Raw genomic sequence first — 15959 nt, forward strand, 5'->3', positions numbered from 1 at the left:
GCTTGATCCCATGAACCATGAGATCATGACCTGAGCTGAAATCAAAAGTTGGGCACTTAACCATCTGAGCCACCCAAGCACCCCAAGTGTGTCTGATTCTAAGTTACACTAGCTCTTTAGTGAAAAATCTGTGTGCAACAAAGATTTCTAGGTAGGAGGGTTAGTGGACTGTGTTCTGCTCCTTAACCAGGCTTGGGTAGAGAACCCCAGAGAGTGAGGTGGGAGGACCCATTACAGAAGAAGAGGAAAGAGGCTCTGAGTCCCTGGGCCTGTAGCAAAGGAGGAAAAGGAGACTGTTGGGTGGGGGGAGGGGAGTTGTGGGCAGCAGAAAGGCCCGTGTGCAATGTGCTGATGTGCACTTCTAACCTTGTCCCAAAGAGACTCCTCAAGTGGGAAGCTGAGACCAGGATATGTCCAAGTGGTGTGCTCTTTGGTGACGTCATTGCTGCTCCTGCTAGAAACACACTACTGCAGCATTGTGACCTCTCTGGAATCATTTGTGCTCTTCTCTACTCAGAGAAAAACCCAAAAAAGTAAATTTCTAAGTATTTATTTCCCCTCTGTTTTCCCAAATCTCTTTGTTGGAACATCCGTGAAATGATAAAAGCAACTTAAAATGGTATGGAACCCTTTTGCAAATACACAATTTGCAAACACCATTCTTTATGGTGGTCAGTGCTTGAGTGATTTTGATCAAGAACTGCTATTTCGCAGGCAAAGAAATAGAGTGGCAAATCACTCACTTCTATAAAATATTAATAAAAGTGTTCTGAAGTATATGAAGAACACATCTCATAAAGAAATACCCTTACTCCAGGTGGGACAGCTTTGCTTCCTTGTTATTCCCTAGCCTTGGGGCCCTAGTGGAAATCATTTGCCTACCTGTGACTGAGCACACCCTTGGTTCTGCCGGGATCACATGCTCCTGTCGAGAAGAGGGTTCATTATGAAGAAAGGAGGATACATGGGTTTAGCTGTAGGCACAGTATGAACGAAGGGAAGGGTAGGCAAGTCTCCAACTTGTAGAATCAAAAGGTGGGTGGGGGATGGGTTAAACAGGTGATGGGATTAAGAAGGGCACTTGTGATGAGCATATAACCGGGTGTCGTACGGAAGTGTCGAAGCACTAAATTCTACACCCGAAACGAATATTACACTCTATGTTCATTAACTGGAATTTAAATAAAAACTTAATTATTAGCAATTAAAAAAATAAGGAGGTTAGAAAAAGCCCAGTGTAACTTCCCTTTTATGTCTCTGCAAAGGAGTTAGAAACCAAAGACCTAGAATCCAAGACTATATACACTTGGGGAAGATTCCAGAACCCTTGTAACTCTTTTGTTGTTTTTGTTGTCCTTATTGGGTTCACTCTATCAACATACAGTCCTTTTCTGAAACCTTTAAGACAAAAAAGGCTCATGTACTTTTCTTTACACAAGAACCACAGGTGAGGCCAGTATTGTGAGGAGACGAGGAATATAGCATCTTTGTGCACAGAGGCCAGGGTCAGAAGAGCCTCTAGGCATGAGGAACAAAGCTGGAAGAGTCAGTGTGGGCCTGAAAAGAGGTGGTGAGGCCAGATGGGGACCCCCCCCCAGTTAGAGGCCTAGGTTGGAACCACCCATTTTTTCCTCTGGGGTTTGTCCAAATCTAAGCCCTCCGTGGTAATCAGCACTGGTAAAGTCCCACTGAGGGAACAAAAAGATAAGAGAACAGGATCCTCCAGTGGGTCCCGAGTCACAAAATTATCAATCATCATCCTAAACATCTCCCTTACCACTAATCTATCCATTTGCTTTGGCAGAAAGCATTAGAGAAATGCCCAGGAATGCAAAGACCCAAGCATGGATTTTTCATGAATTTCCTCGGCTATATTATATGTCATAATTAATTCTGGTTTTCCTCAACATTTTCTTACACTACAGAGGTTAGTGGCCATTAACAGAGTTATAGCAGAATACTAGAAATGTCAATAAGTCTTTAAACGAAAATGAAGGTTATATGGAACACAGCCTTTTTCTATGTTTCTATGAGATTAGGTATTAAAAGTTACTGATTAAACTACAGTTGTCTTTTATTAGGAACTTGCTGTTTGGATGGGCTCTTTTTCAGTTGTGCACAGGTCTGCAGCCCACTGATAGAAACACCATTAGGAGTTGAGTTGGATGGTCACAGGCAAACCCTGAACGTTTTATCTGCTAAAACAAGCCAAAGCCACTTTCTGATGTGCTTTTCATTCTCTCTTTATCCTTTCCCCATCCAGGCAGCTTCATCAGCCCTGAGCAGTCTGGGCCACGTGTACACAGCCATTGGTGACTACCCCAATGCACTGGCCAGTCACAAGCAGTGTGTTCTTCTTGCCAAGCAATCCAAAGATGAGCTTTCGGAGGCCCGAGAACTTGGCAACATGGGAGCTGTGTATATTGCCATGGGTGACTTTGAGAACGCTGTGCAGTGCCATGAGCAGCATCTGAAGATAGCCAAGGACCTGGGGAACAAGCGAGAAGAGGCCCGGGCCTACAGCAACCTGGGCAGTGCCTATCACTACAGGAGAAACTTTGACAAGGCCATGTCTTATCACAACTATGTGCTGGAGCTGGCACAGGAGTTGATGGAGAAGGCCATTGAGATGCGGGCCTATGCCGGCCTGGGCCATGCTGCCAGGTGCATGCAGGATTTGGAGAGAGCTAAACAGTACCATGAGCAGCAGCTGGGCATTGCTGAAGATCTCAAGGACCGGGCTGCAGAGGGGCGAGCGTCCTCCAATCTGGGTAAGGACAGGATTGCTTGCGGGATTTCAGGGTCAACGCCTTGGGGCTGGAAATAGCTGAGGTAGCCCACTATCTCTTACAGGAATCTGTGTGTTTGTAGTCAAAAGAATCTCCGCATTGTGTGTGTTGTGTATTTCTTTTAGATATATTTCCTTAGAGCCTGCCTGGTCTAAATCACACGGTCCTTCCTGCCATCACAGTGCTGCAAGGATTAGAATTCTGAATACTGGAAAAACAAAACACCCCAACCTTGTAATCTGTTTAAAGAGAAGAGCAACCAGATTTATCTAATTAGAGAGAAAGAGAATGAAATCAGGATATAAAAGCTATGTTTGCTTTAAATGAAAGAGAAGCTGCTAGGAAGTCATCAATGGAAGGGAATTTGAGAAGAATTTTGTTTAAAGGGATTTCTTTACTGGGTGACTTTAATGCCACAGGAAACCGTATTTTTTCCTCAAAAGTGTGTGTATTCACAAATGACGCTGCTAGTTTTAGTGTAAATGCAAAATTATTTTTGAAAGATCTATTTAAATAAGTTATATTTGCAGTCACTGTTTGATAGTACTTGGTTATAATTAAGACATAAATTTGGTGGAATTTATATGTCATGGTGAGAGACAGTAAGTATTGGTAACTGGCTGCTTTTTAGAAGACACTGTTACCTTGTTTCTACTCAAACAGATGTGGGTACACGATGAATGGAGGGAACAGATGCATTTGCAAGTATGAGCTGAACTCATCCCTGAGTCCCATTGTTTGTTCTGTGTCCACATGGACTCGGGCAGGGAGAGGACAAGGAGAATGTCGCCTTATTGCTACTAGTGTATGTTTATCAGGTATTAGTAGCAGCGGAAGGTAAAACTCAGCCCCCTTTTCTTATGACCTACAAAACCAAGGCACCCCTTGTCTATTTATATAATTTTAGCACTCCTCCGTCACCTCTACCTCTGCTTATTGTAACCATATGTTTCCTGAATATAGTTGTTAGAAAATGTCTGGCAGATCCCTGGAGATTACTCTGAAGATAGTATCGAGATCTGAATGAGAGTCTAGAGAGTCTGATAAGAACCGTAGAAATAAGCTCTTGGCATTATATATTCATTCAATAGATTGCAAGTATTTATTGAATCATTACTCAGTGTTGAATCCTGGAATAGTTGCCCTAGGGATAGAAATGTTACAAAAAAAAAAAACTTTGCCCTCAAAGAACTTACAATTTAGTAGGGAAAATAAGACAAACACATAGGGCAACAGTGGCTTCTCTACAAGACAGTATTAGTGATGCTGGCGTTTCCGTGAAATTGCAAGAAGGAAGACCCCGAGGGCTGGGAATAGTCTGGAAACTTCTTGGAGGAGATTATAGACCTCTTTACACCTTGAATAACAGGTGAGATTTGGCCAGGAATGAGATGGCATTGATGGGAAGGCATATATGTAAAAGAATGGATTGGCATGTCTGAAGGACGGTGGCAGAGTACCCTTCAGGAATACACTAGAGGATGGCAGATGAGTATGAAAACTAGGCAAGAGATACGCTAGCAGAAACTCCTGAGGGCTTTGAAACGTAGGAGTAAGAAGATAGACTAGATATTTAAGGAAGGCAAGTGAGTGGCACGTAGGATAGATTGGAGGGCTTGGAACCTGGAGTTTAGAAGGCTGTTCAAATTGACCATTCAGATTTTCTTTATCATCTTGTGTCAGGTTTGATAAGTTGTATTTTCCAGAGACTTTGCTCGTTTCATCTAAGTGTTGAATTTAGTGACATTAAGTTGTTCAAAATATTTTCTTATTTTCCTTTTAGTGCTTGTAGGCTATCTAGTGAGGTGCCCTCTTTCAGTTTTGTTATTGGTAGTTTGTATTTTGTACCTGAAAACCACCTCACCACCCCCCCCCCCCCGCCCCCGTTTCTGGATCATTCTACTTAGAGATTTATCAGTTTTCTTGATCTTTTTGAAGAACTGAGTTTTGCTTTTGTTAATTTTTTTATTGCTTGTTGTCTCTTTTCTATTTCACTTATTTCTGGTTTCTTTTTTATCATTTTCTTCTTGCTACTTACTTTGCTAGCTTCTTTTTTTTTTTTTTAATTTTTTTTTTTCAACGTTTATTTATTTTTGGGACAGAGAGAGACAGAGCATGAACGGGGGAGGGGCAGAGAGAGAGGGAGACACAGAATCGGAAACAGGCTCCAGGCTCTGGGCCATCAGCCCAGAGCCCGACGCAGGGCTCGAACTCACGGACCGCGAGATCGTGACCTGGCTGAAGTCGGACGCTTAACCAACTGCGCCACCCAGGCGCCCTTTGCTAGCTTCTTAAAGTCAAACCTCAGGTGATTGACCTTGACCTTTCTTCTTTTAATACAAGCATTTAAAAATATAAAATTTCTTTAAACACTGCTTTACCTGCATGTAATAATTTTTACCAGAGTATGTTTTTATCTTCACTGAACTTAAAATATTTTCTAGGATCATTTATGATTTCTCTTTACCTCCTAGATGGCTTATTTAATTTTAAATATTTTGGATTTTCCTAGACACATTATTATCATCAAATTTAGTTTATTTATTTTTAAATTTAGCTTAATTTCATTGTGGTCAGAAAACATACTTCGTAGGATTTCAACGGATGTAATGTCATAGATGTCAGTCACAGTGGTGATGGTGCTGCTCAGGTCATCTTTGTTTTGATTTTCTTTCTTTCTTTCTTTCTTTCTTTCTTTCTTTCTTTCTTTCTTTCTTATTTTGTCTATATGTTTTGTCAATTGCTAAGGAGATTGTTAAATCTCCAATTATTATTGTGATCTTGTCTGTTTCTCCATTTGCTTCTGTGAAACATGGCCTCATAGACTTTGAAATTCTGTCATTGGACAAATGTTCATTTGTGTGTTTGTCTTCCTGACAGATTGACCCTTTTATCATTATGAAATAGTTCTTTTTTTGTCAATGGTCATACCTTTTTGTCTTGAAGTCTACTTTATCTGCTACAAATATACTCACTGCTACTTTCTTATACCTGTTGTTTGTATGGTCCATCTTTTTCCATCTCTTTACTTTCTATTTAATCTGTGTCTTTAGTTTGTTAACTGCAGATAACATCTAGTTTGATTTTGCTTTTTTATTGATTTTGACAATTATGGCCTCTTAATTAGAGAATTTCACTCGTTTAACATTTAATGTCATTATTGATGTTATATTTAGGTCTGTCATTTTACTGTTGGTTTTCTGTTTGTCCCATTTATACTTTGTTTTCTGTTCTTCCTTTCCTACAATCTGTGGTTAATTTAATCAGATAGGTTTTATTTTAACTTGTCTATTTGCTTTTTAGCTCTACCCCTTTGCATTTATTTTAGTGGTTGCTCTAAGATTGCGTTATATTATCCTTAAATTTTCACAATCTACTTTGAGCTAATACCATACCACTTCCCTTAAAATGTAAGCGCCTCACAACTTTATAAACCCATTGAAACTGTTCTTTATGCTGTAGTTGTCGCATATATTACTATGTCTATATTCTTTGTAAACTTCACAATACAGTGTGTTTTTTGTTCTATACAGTTATATTAAAGAATTAAGGGGAAATATCTTTTCTGTTTACGCACTTACTTATCATTTGTGGTACTTGTGGTCATTCGTAGAGATCCGCGTTTCCATCTGGTATCATTTATCTTCAGTCTAAAGAACTTCATGTAGCATTTCTTGTAGTGCAGGTGTGCTAGTAATGAATTCTTTTCATTTTTACTTACTTTAAAATGTCTTTATTCACCTTTGTTCTTGAAGGATATTTTTGGTGGATACAGAATTCTAGGTTGATGGATTTTTTTAAAAAAGCAGTTTAAAGTAGTCTTTCCATTGTTTTTTGGTCACTATTATTTTGATGATATGTCAGTAGAATTGAAAGTGTGTAGAGCATGTGCTAATTCTTTCTTGATTGCTTTCAAGATTTTCTCTACTTTGGTTTTTAGCAGTTTAACTGAAATATACCTAAATGTGGATTTCATTATATTTTTCCTTCCTCTGCTACTTTGAGCTTTAGAATCTACAGATACAGATCTTTCCTCAAACTTAGGAATTTTTTACTTATTATTTTCTCAAATGTTTCTTCTTGCCCATTCCCTCTTTCCTCTGTTCATGAGACTCTGCATTACTCTTAAGTCTTTCAATATTGTGCTATGTATTACTGAGGGTCTGTTCACATTTTAAATCTTTTTTCTCTATATTCTTCAGATTTGAAAATTTCTGTTAATCTGCCTTTAAGTTCAATAACTCCTTATTCTGTCATCTCCAGTCTGCTTTTAAACCCATCCAGTGATACCAAGTTTGAGATTCCCGAAGACTGTTCTCACTTCAGACATCAACCATGAGCATGGGTCTCCAAGACCACCCTCGGGTTCAGTAATTCACTAGAAAGACTCCCAGAATTCACTGACAGCTGGTATACTCATGGTTATGGTTTACTACAACGAAAGGATTCAGATTAAAGTCAGCCAAGGGAAGAGACACATGGCAGGAGAGTTCTAAGCAGGAAGCTTTTCGTTGTCTTCTCCCAGTAGAGTCACAGACAGTGCCAGTGCCTGAAAAGCAACAATATCTGACAATGTGCACAGACTATTATCAATCAGAGAGGCTCACTGGAGCCTCGCTGTCCAGTTTTTATTGGATCTTGGTCTCATAGATAGGTTGACCACCTGTTGGGCAATCTTCATTTCCAGCCCTCCAAAGGTTGAGCTGAAAAGCGCCACTGTAAATCACACGGTTAGCATCAACTATTTGGCAATGGTCAACACCCTCATGTAAACAAAGACACTCTTAGAGCATTCTAAGGGCTTAGAGATTGCTTCCCAGAGCTGGGGGTAAAGTCCAGACCTCTCTTTGGGCAAGGTTAATTCTTTACTGCGTAAGTGAATTTTTTATCAGACATATATTGTATTTTTAGCTTTAGAATTTCCATTTGTTTCTATTAATAAACATTTCAGTTTTTCTGCTAAGATTTATGTTTGTTCACTACATCTGTTTTTCCTGTACATAGCCAAGCCTATTTATTACAAAATCTTTTAAAACCTTGTTTGCTAATCCTGTGTGAGTCACCTCAGAGTTAGACCCCGTTATTTTTTAAATCCAGTATAGTTAACATACAGTATTGTGTAGTTTCAGGTGTACAATATAGTGATTCAACCATTCTATACATTACTCCGTGCTCCTCATGGTGAATATACTCTTAATCCCCTTCACCTGTTTCACCTACCTCCCCACCTGCCTTCCGTCTGGTAACCATCAGTTTGTTGTCTGTAGTTAAGAGTCTATTTCAGAGGTAGACCCTATTGATTGCCTGTTGTTAATGTTGTTTTATAACAGCTTTATTGAGATATAATTCACATACTGTGCAGTTTACCCAATTAAAGTGTATAATTCAGTGGTTTTTAGTATAGTCACAGAAGTGTGCATTGATTGCCTTTTGTTTTGAATATGAGTCACATTTAATGTTTCTTTGTATATTTAATAATATGGGATTATATCCAATATTGTGAATGTTACTTTAGAGAGACTATGGATTCTGATATATTTCTCTTAACAGTATTTTGTTGTTCTTGATCTTTTACCCGTTAACTTGGCTTAATTCAAGCTCCAAATTCAGTCTTTGTGGTGGGCTGCAGCTGAAATCTGTGTTCTGATCTTTTAGCTTTAACTGGGCTACTTAGATTCAGCCTTGCACATGCATATTTCAGGAGATAGAGATTGGGGTAGAATTTTATACTCAGAATTGAAGGCTTCCCACTGTGGCTCATTCTTCTAGTTCTCCAAGCCAGTAACATTGTGTTTCTACCTGTGTTGTAGCCTGACCACATGTCACTAATTGGGGCTTTCCCTCTGGCCACGACACCCGCTCCCCCCAAAAAAAAGGTTCCCTGGCATTTCAAAAATAGGAGACTTAACCAATGCTATTCCTTTCTTCAAAGGGTCAACTCCAACCCTCCTACAGTTCCTCACTGATTTTGGTTACATAGTGTCTCTTTGTGGATTCCTCCCCCTGCATCCCTCCCGGCCACTCCCCACCCCCTGAGACCTTATAACTATAAAGTTGGGCTTTATATAGACATGGGCTGGTCTGAAAGGAGCTTCTCCTCCATTACTGGAAGTGGAGCTCCTCCTATTCATTTCGGACCATTAAAGTTTGCCTTGGGCACCTTTGTCCCCTGGAAAGATCAACAGTGATCTCCTCATGGCTGAGTTGAGAGATCTTTTGACAGTTCTTTTTTTTTTTTTTTTAATTTTTTTTTAACTTTTTTTTTTTTTTTTTTTGAGACAGAGAGAGACAGAGCATGAACAGGGGAGGGGCAGAGAGAGAGGGAGACACAGAATCAGAAGCAGGCTGCAGGCTCTGAGCCATCAGCCCAGAGCCCGACGTGGGGCTCAAACTCACGGACCGCGAGATCATGACCTGAGCTGAAGTCGGCCGCTTAACCGACTGAGCCACCCAGGCGCCCCGACAGTTCTAAATTTCCCTAGTCATATGCAGCATTTGTATCCTCAAATTTTTCCTTGAAATTCTCTCCTCTTCTATTGTCTGTGAAGTACTGCCCTCCTGATTTTCTTCTTGACTGCTCTTTCTGGACCTTTTACATTGGCTTTTATTGTCCCTCTTTTAAAAAAAAAAATAAGCAATTTAAAAAAGTTACAAAAGTGATACTCACTTCTGTAAAAGAAAAAAAAATCTTATGATACCAAAGTGTATAAAGTAGAGAAAGGTCCACCTTCTTACATTATTTACCTTCCCTGTTCCACTTCTCACAGTTAACCACTGTTAACAATTTGGTTAGAATCTTTCCAGACCTTTTTAGTATGTACATAAACACGTGGCAGTACAATCCTATGTATAAATATACACATGTCTACAGATTATTCCTTTTTTTCCAAAACTTCCATCATAGTACATAGACTTTCCTGCAGCCTGCTTTTTTAATTCTACCTTCTAAGGCCTTTCTCTGTGTCATTCAGATAACCTACCTTATTTTTAACGGTTCCTTTCCATTGTATTGCCATTTGTTAAATATGGGAGTTCTTGGGGCGCCTGGGTGGCGCAGTCGGTTAAGCGTCCGACTTCAGCCAGGTCACGATCTCGCGGTCCGTGAGTTCGAGCCCCGCGTCAGGCTCTGGGCTGATGGCTCAGAGCCTGGAGCCTGTTTCCGATTCTGTGTCTCCCTCTCTCTCTGCCCCTCCCCCGTTCGTGCTCTGTCTCTCTCTGTCCCCAAAATAAATAAACGTTGAAAAAAAAAATATGGGAGTTCTTGTCTTTTGTTCCTTGATTGTTTTCTGTTCTTTCTTTGTATATCTCCCTTTACTGTTTTTACCAGCGTACCTTCAACTACAGCTTTAGTGTACATTGTTTCTCAATCCATACACACCAGCACTGACCTCCTGCCTGAGCATCATTTGCAAATTTCCATTGGCCTGGTGGATACTCCTTCCGATTTTCATGCTGATCTGTCAGAGTTAGTGAGTCCAGATGTGAAGTCTCTTTGTCCTAAATTGAATTCTTCTAGCTTCTCTAAGTTTGGTGATGACAGCCTTACTCCTCTGGCTATCTGTACTAATTTTCCATTGCTGCTGTAACAGCCACAAACGTAGTGGCTTAACACAAATTTATTTTATCAACAAGGCTGGTTTCTTCTGCAGGCTCTAGGGGACAGTCAGCTTCCAGTGGCTGCCTGGATTCCTTGGCTTGTGCCTCTTACTCCATGTACAGCGTGCAGCATTCCTTTCTGCTTCTGTCACTGCACTGCCCTCTCTGCCGCCCCCACTCCTTTCGCATCCTCTTACAAAGACTGTCATGATTACATCAGACTCCCCTGCACAATCTAGGACAGTCTCGTCACCTCAAAACCCTTAATTTAATCACACCTGCAAAGGCCCTTTTGTCATATAAAGTGACATTCACAGGCTCTAGGAACTAGGACACGGACATATGGGGGCGGGGGTGGCATTATTCAGCCTGTCTTAGAAATCTCAAATCATCTTTGATTTCTTCCCTTTTTTTCTCAGTTGACTGACAGTCTAACAGTTGTCAAATAAATATTCTCATAAGGGTTCTTTGCTTTCATTGTCCCTTCCTGGTTGCCCAGGTGGCTGCATTAGCCTACTAGTTGGGTTTTCCTTAGCACCATGCCCTCCCTTCCATGTTTCCTCCACCCCACACATCAGTATGAGACCGATTCTCCCAAAACTGCTCTGCAGGTAGTAGTTGCTACCAGTGCACACAACTTTGTGGTCAGGGTCCTTACCTTAAAGTGGGGCTTGTCACGATTTCTAGTATTTAACTGCACTGTTCCTCTGTACATATATTTACTTTCCCTGAAATTGGGCTTTTCCACCTTCCCTTATCTCACCACACTGGCTGTGCTCTTATCCTTGACTATATTTCCTCAAGCTGTTTTTTCCACTTAGGCCTTTTGCATCCCTATCTTGCTCGTCTAACGTTTACCCATCTTTTTTTTAGGATCATTCTAAATACTGTTCACTACTTGAAGTCTCTTGATAAAAAGTAAGTCTTTCTCTCATCTCAGCCCTAGGAGCACTTTCAAAATTTCTCTTATTTATATTCAATCACAAATTTTGGTTATTTGTGTACTTGTATAGGTACCTCCACTGGATTAGAACTCAATGGAAGTATGAACAGCATTCTATCTACAGTCTCTGTATCACTGAGTAGAACCCCTGTAACTATATCTACATAGTGGATACTCAGTAAATGCTTATATAGTTAGATTGAATGAGTGAAAGCTTATCCCCAGATGTTGTGCCCAGATGATTGGAGGAAGAGTGGTGCCTTTTATTTATTTATGTATTTATTTATTTTTATTTATTTTTTTTCAACGTTTATTTACTTTTTTTTGGGACAGAGAGAGACAGAGCACGAACGGGGGAGGGGCAGAGAGAGAGGGAGACACAGAATCGGAAACAGGCTCCAGGCTCCGAGCCATCAGCCCAGAGCCTGACGCGGGGCTCAAACTCCCGGACCACGAGATCGTGATCTGGCTGAAGTCGGACGCTTAACCGACTGCGCCGCCCAGGCGCCCCAAAGAGTGGTGCCTTTTAAAAGAAACAGGAAGACTGAGAGGAAGAACTGGTTCGGGGAAGCAGGTGATGTTTGGTTTTGTGCATGTCCCATATGCATTTCTCTCACTTAATGTAACATGATTAAATGCTACTGGAAAGAGGTATTAAGAGGACATCATCTCAATGGCATTATAAGATAAAGACAGAAAGCCAGCCAGTGAGACTGAGTTAGGATCACAGAGGGTAGAGGGGATCCAGGTTGAGGTTAGGGAGAAGAGAGCTTCAGGACGTGGAGGACATATCACTTTATTATCACAGAAGCCAAGGACAATGAGATTTGAGCCATTAAGAAGGTTTTCTGACAATAGAAACTTCCTGTGCACATCTGAGGGGGAAGTGGCTAGAACTTGTGGAGATGGAGAGGAGAAGGTAGAGAAGACAAGAAATCTTTGTCCTTGGTGTTCAGCATGTACTGATATTTATTATCCACCTTTATTTATTTGAAGATAAAAGAAGTAGAAATGACTTACACTCTTCAGATTTCTTATGAACAATAACAAATAGCCTAGCTGTTTTCTAAGCATGTGTCTTTGTGAAAATATTGTTAATGCTAATTTTGGCTTAGAAAATGTCCATCTTTTCTTTTATACTCAAAACAGCTGTAGTCGCGTGACAGTACTTCTGTAGCCTCTGGGTTTTTGGTGGCCTTCTTTATGATCCTAATTTAGGCACTTTGGAGTCAGATCTCAGGCAGTAGAGTAGGTCACTGTAACAAAGCCTCAGTTAAAGTCCTCAGTCATCATCCTAGGTCTTCTCATTCACTGGGGACAATTGCCTCTCATCTTACTTGGGGTGAGCTACAGTCAGGAAAGTGAGAAGGGAGACCACTAAAAGGATGGCTAGTTTCAGTTTTTCTTTCCTTCCTCCCTCCTTTCCTTTCTCTTTCCTTCCTTTTTTTCCTTTTCTTTTTTTTTTCTCTCTTCCTTCCCTCCCCTCCCCTCCCCTCCCCTCCCCTCCCCTCCCCTCCCCTCCCCTCCCCTTCCCTTCCCTTCCCTTCCCTTCCCTTCCCTTCCCTTCCCTTCCCTTCCTCCCCTCCTCCCCTCCCCTCCTCCCTTCCCCTCCCTTCTCCTCTCCTCTCCTCTCCTCTCCTCTCCTCTCCTCTCCTCTCCTCCCTCTTTCCCCCTCTCTCTCTCCTTCCATTATAGCCTTCCTTCCAGATGAGGGTGACCTCTTAATTTGCCACTATGCCCCTGGAATACACATTTCAGAAGCTACTTCCCACATACAACAGTGTCCAGGCTGGTTTTGTTTCTAGTATTGGGTCAAATATGAGAGAGAGAGACCTTGTCAAATCCTGGGGTCAAATATCTAATAATCCATCTATGGAAAATAATTGAAATTTAAAAAATAACTGTCCCTTTTTAGTCAAAAAGACAGATCTAGAAGGTAGCTTCTTTGGGAGAGAAAAGGAAGTGGTTCATGAATTCATTTGTTCATTTAATCATTCATTCTTTTGTTCAACAAACATTTATTGAACATTAGTTATGAGATAGGCACATTAGTGCCTACATTTTAATGAGAAAAACCAATGTAGTTCCGGCCCCTATGGAGCTTATGGTTTTCCATCTAACAAGCATGTACTGAGACCTGCTCTATGCCACATTTGCATTCACTTTCGTATTTAATCCTCTCCACAAACCTATGAGGTCAGGAGTATTAATTAATTTTACATATGAGAAAATCACAGCCCAGGTAGGTTAAAAAAACTCGATCCATTTAGTCTCAGGAGATCCATAGTGTGAAAGACTCATTAAGATCTCAAAAAATAATGCTTGGCCTTTTTGTACCATGTTTTCAAACCATCCTGGGAGTCATGTGTCAGAGTAAAAGTTTGGTAGCACTTCTGGCGGGTATACATCAGGCCTCTCATTTGCAGTGCAGCAAATGATAAATGATAATCGCCAGAAGCGCTGACTTTCAGCTGTTCTAATTCTAAGATTTAAGAAATGTCACCTAAATAACTATATTTAAAAATTAAATTTTGGCAACGTGAATCAGAAAGTTCTGAATCCCCAAGGAAAGGGGGAACAACACCATCATATAGGTCTACATAATAGATATACATATTGTACCTTAATTATATATTATTCCTGAATAAATTTTATGAATTAAATCATGACTATGAAGATATGTAGAACTCAGTATTCTAAAAAATCTTATGATAAATTTACTTTGTATATGAAAAAATATTCTATAACCTGGCACTCACTCTATTTCATCTGTTTTTCACATTTCAATTTTTATGTGTTGGAGACAGAGAGAGAGAGACCTGGCTTTATAAGTAAAATGTTTATAATAATTGTGGGTAGTAATTAATTTACACTAATTGAGTGTTTTCTTTGGAAATCCACAGTGTGATTTATGGGGCCATCTTCATTTTTTTTAACTTCTTTTTAATGTTTATTTATTTTTTGAGACAGAGAAAGAGAGAGAGAGCATGAGCAGAGAAGGTGCAGAGAGAGAGAGGGAGACACAGAACCCGAAGCAGGCTCCAGGCTCTGAGCTGTCAGCACAGAGCCTGATGCGGGTCTCGAACCCACAAACCCATGAGATCATGATCTAGCCAAAGTTGGACACTTAACTGACTGAGCCACCCTGCTGACCCATATGGGGCCATTTTCTTTCTTTTTTTTTTTTTTTTCAATTTCTGACATATTTATTTTATTAAAAAAAAGAAAAAAGCATAAATCTGAGTGGCCCAAGAATCCAACCACAATGCTTGGAAACAAGTGGGAAAAAAGGAGTATTTGGTGCAAGTTGTATTAATAACTTCCTTCAGTAAAGTGGTGACATTGACAATGAAGGTGGTGATCCAGATAATGCAAAATTGCCAGTCTAGTCTGGGCCTGTCAGTTTTGCATGAACAGTGCATCAGATTAGGATGGCAATGATATCCACAAAAGACCCAATAAATGCTGTAGAGGGGGATTTGATGTTGGAAAGAGGTAGAACACCTGCTTTCCAGCGTCTCTTGTGACTCAGGGAGTCTATGATTCCGTGACAGAACAAAGTGGTTTCTTCATCTGGATTTTCACTCCCCAGGAATCTCATTTTGGGGCCTGCGGGCAGCAAAGAGAAGATACATGGCCATGAGAAGGAACATCAACATAACAACCGACTTCATCCTTTTGGGATTTTCAGAGCAGCCAGAGCTTCAGGCTTTCCTCTTTGTGTTGTTTCTGGGGATCTATTCTGTGACTCTGACTTGGAACCTGGGCCTTGTTGTCTTTTTTTTTTTTGTCTTTTATTTTTTTTTATTTTTTTTTTTATGAAATTTATTGACAAATTGGTTTCCATACAACACCCAGTGCTCATCCCAAAAGGTGCCCTCCTCAATACCCATCACCCACCCTCTCCTCCCTCCCACCCCCCATCAACCCTCAGTTTGTTCTCAGTTTTTAACAGTCTCTTATGCTTTGGCTCTCTCCCATTCTAACCTCTTTTTTTTTTTTTTCCTTCCCCTCCCCCATGGGTTCCTGTTCAGTTTCTCAGGATCCACATAAGAGTGAAACCATATGGTATCTGTCTTTCTCTGTATGGCTTATTTCACTTAGCATCACACTCTCCAGTTCCATCCACGTTGCTACAAAAGGCCATATTTCATTTTTTCTCATTGCCACGTAATATTCCATTGTGTATATAAACCACAATTTCTTTATCCATTCATCAGTTGATGGACATTTAGGCTCTTTCCATAATTTGGCTATTGTTGAGAGTGCTGCTATGAACATTGGGGTACAAGTGGCCCTATGCATCAGTGCTCCTGTATCCCTTGGATAAATTCCTAGCAGTGCTATTGCTGGGTCATAGGGTAGGTCTATTTTTAATTTTCTGAGGAACCTCCACACTGCTTTCCAGAGCGGCTGCACCAATTTGCATTCCCACCAACAGTGCAAGAGGGTTCCGGTTTCTCCACATCCTCTCCAGCATCTATAGTCTCCTGATTTGTTCATTTTGGCCACTCTGACTGGCGTGAGGTGATACCTGAGTGTGGTTTTGATTTGTATTTCCCTGATAAGGAGCGACGCTGAACATCTTTTCATGTGCCTGTTGGCCATCCGGATGTCTTCTTTAGAGAAGT

General features: G+C 40.6%; 1 protein-coding gene across 4 annotated transcripts in view; it reads left to right on the forward strand.

Moving 5' to 3' along the window:
• TTC28 (tetratricopeptide repeat domain 28) overlaps positions 1-15959 on the forward strand; it is a 636432-nt gene that overhangs the window by 448992 nt on the left and 171481 nt on the right. For all 4 annotated transcript variants that reach the window (XM_043558040.1, XM_043558041.1, XM_043558042.1 and 1 more), the window contains one exon: positions 2264-2771. In XM_043558040.1, the coding sequence (XP_043413975.1) occupies positions 2264-2771 (508 nt within the window). The remainder of the gene's footprint in view (positions 1-2263; positions 2772-15959) is intronic.

The sequence above is a fragment of the Prionailurus bengalensis genome, chromosome D3 (genome assembly GCF_016509475.1).
Source record: "Prionailurus bengalensis isolate Pbe53 chromosome D3, Fcat_Pben_1.1_paternal_pri, whole genome shotgun sequence".
Taxonomy (NCBI): domain Eukaryota; kingdom Metazoa; phylum Chordata; class Mammalia; order Carnivora; family Felidae; genus Prionailurus; species Prionailurus bengalensis.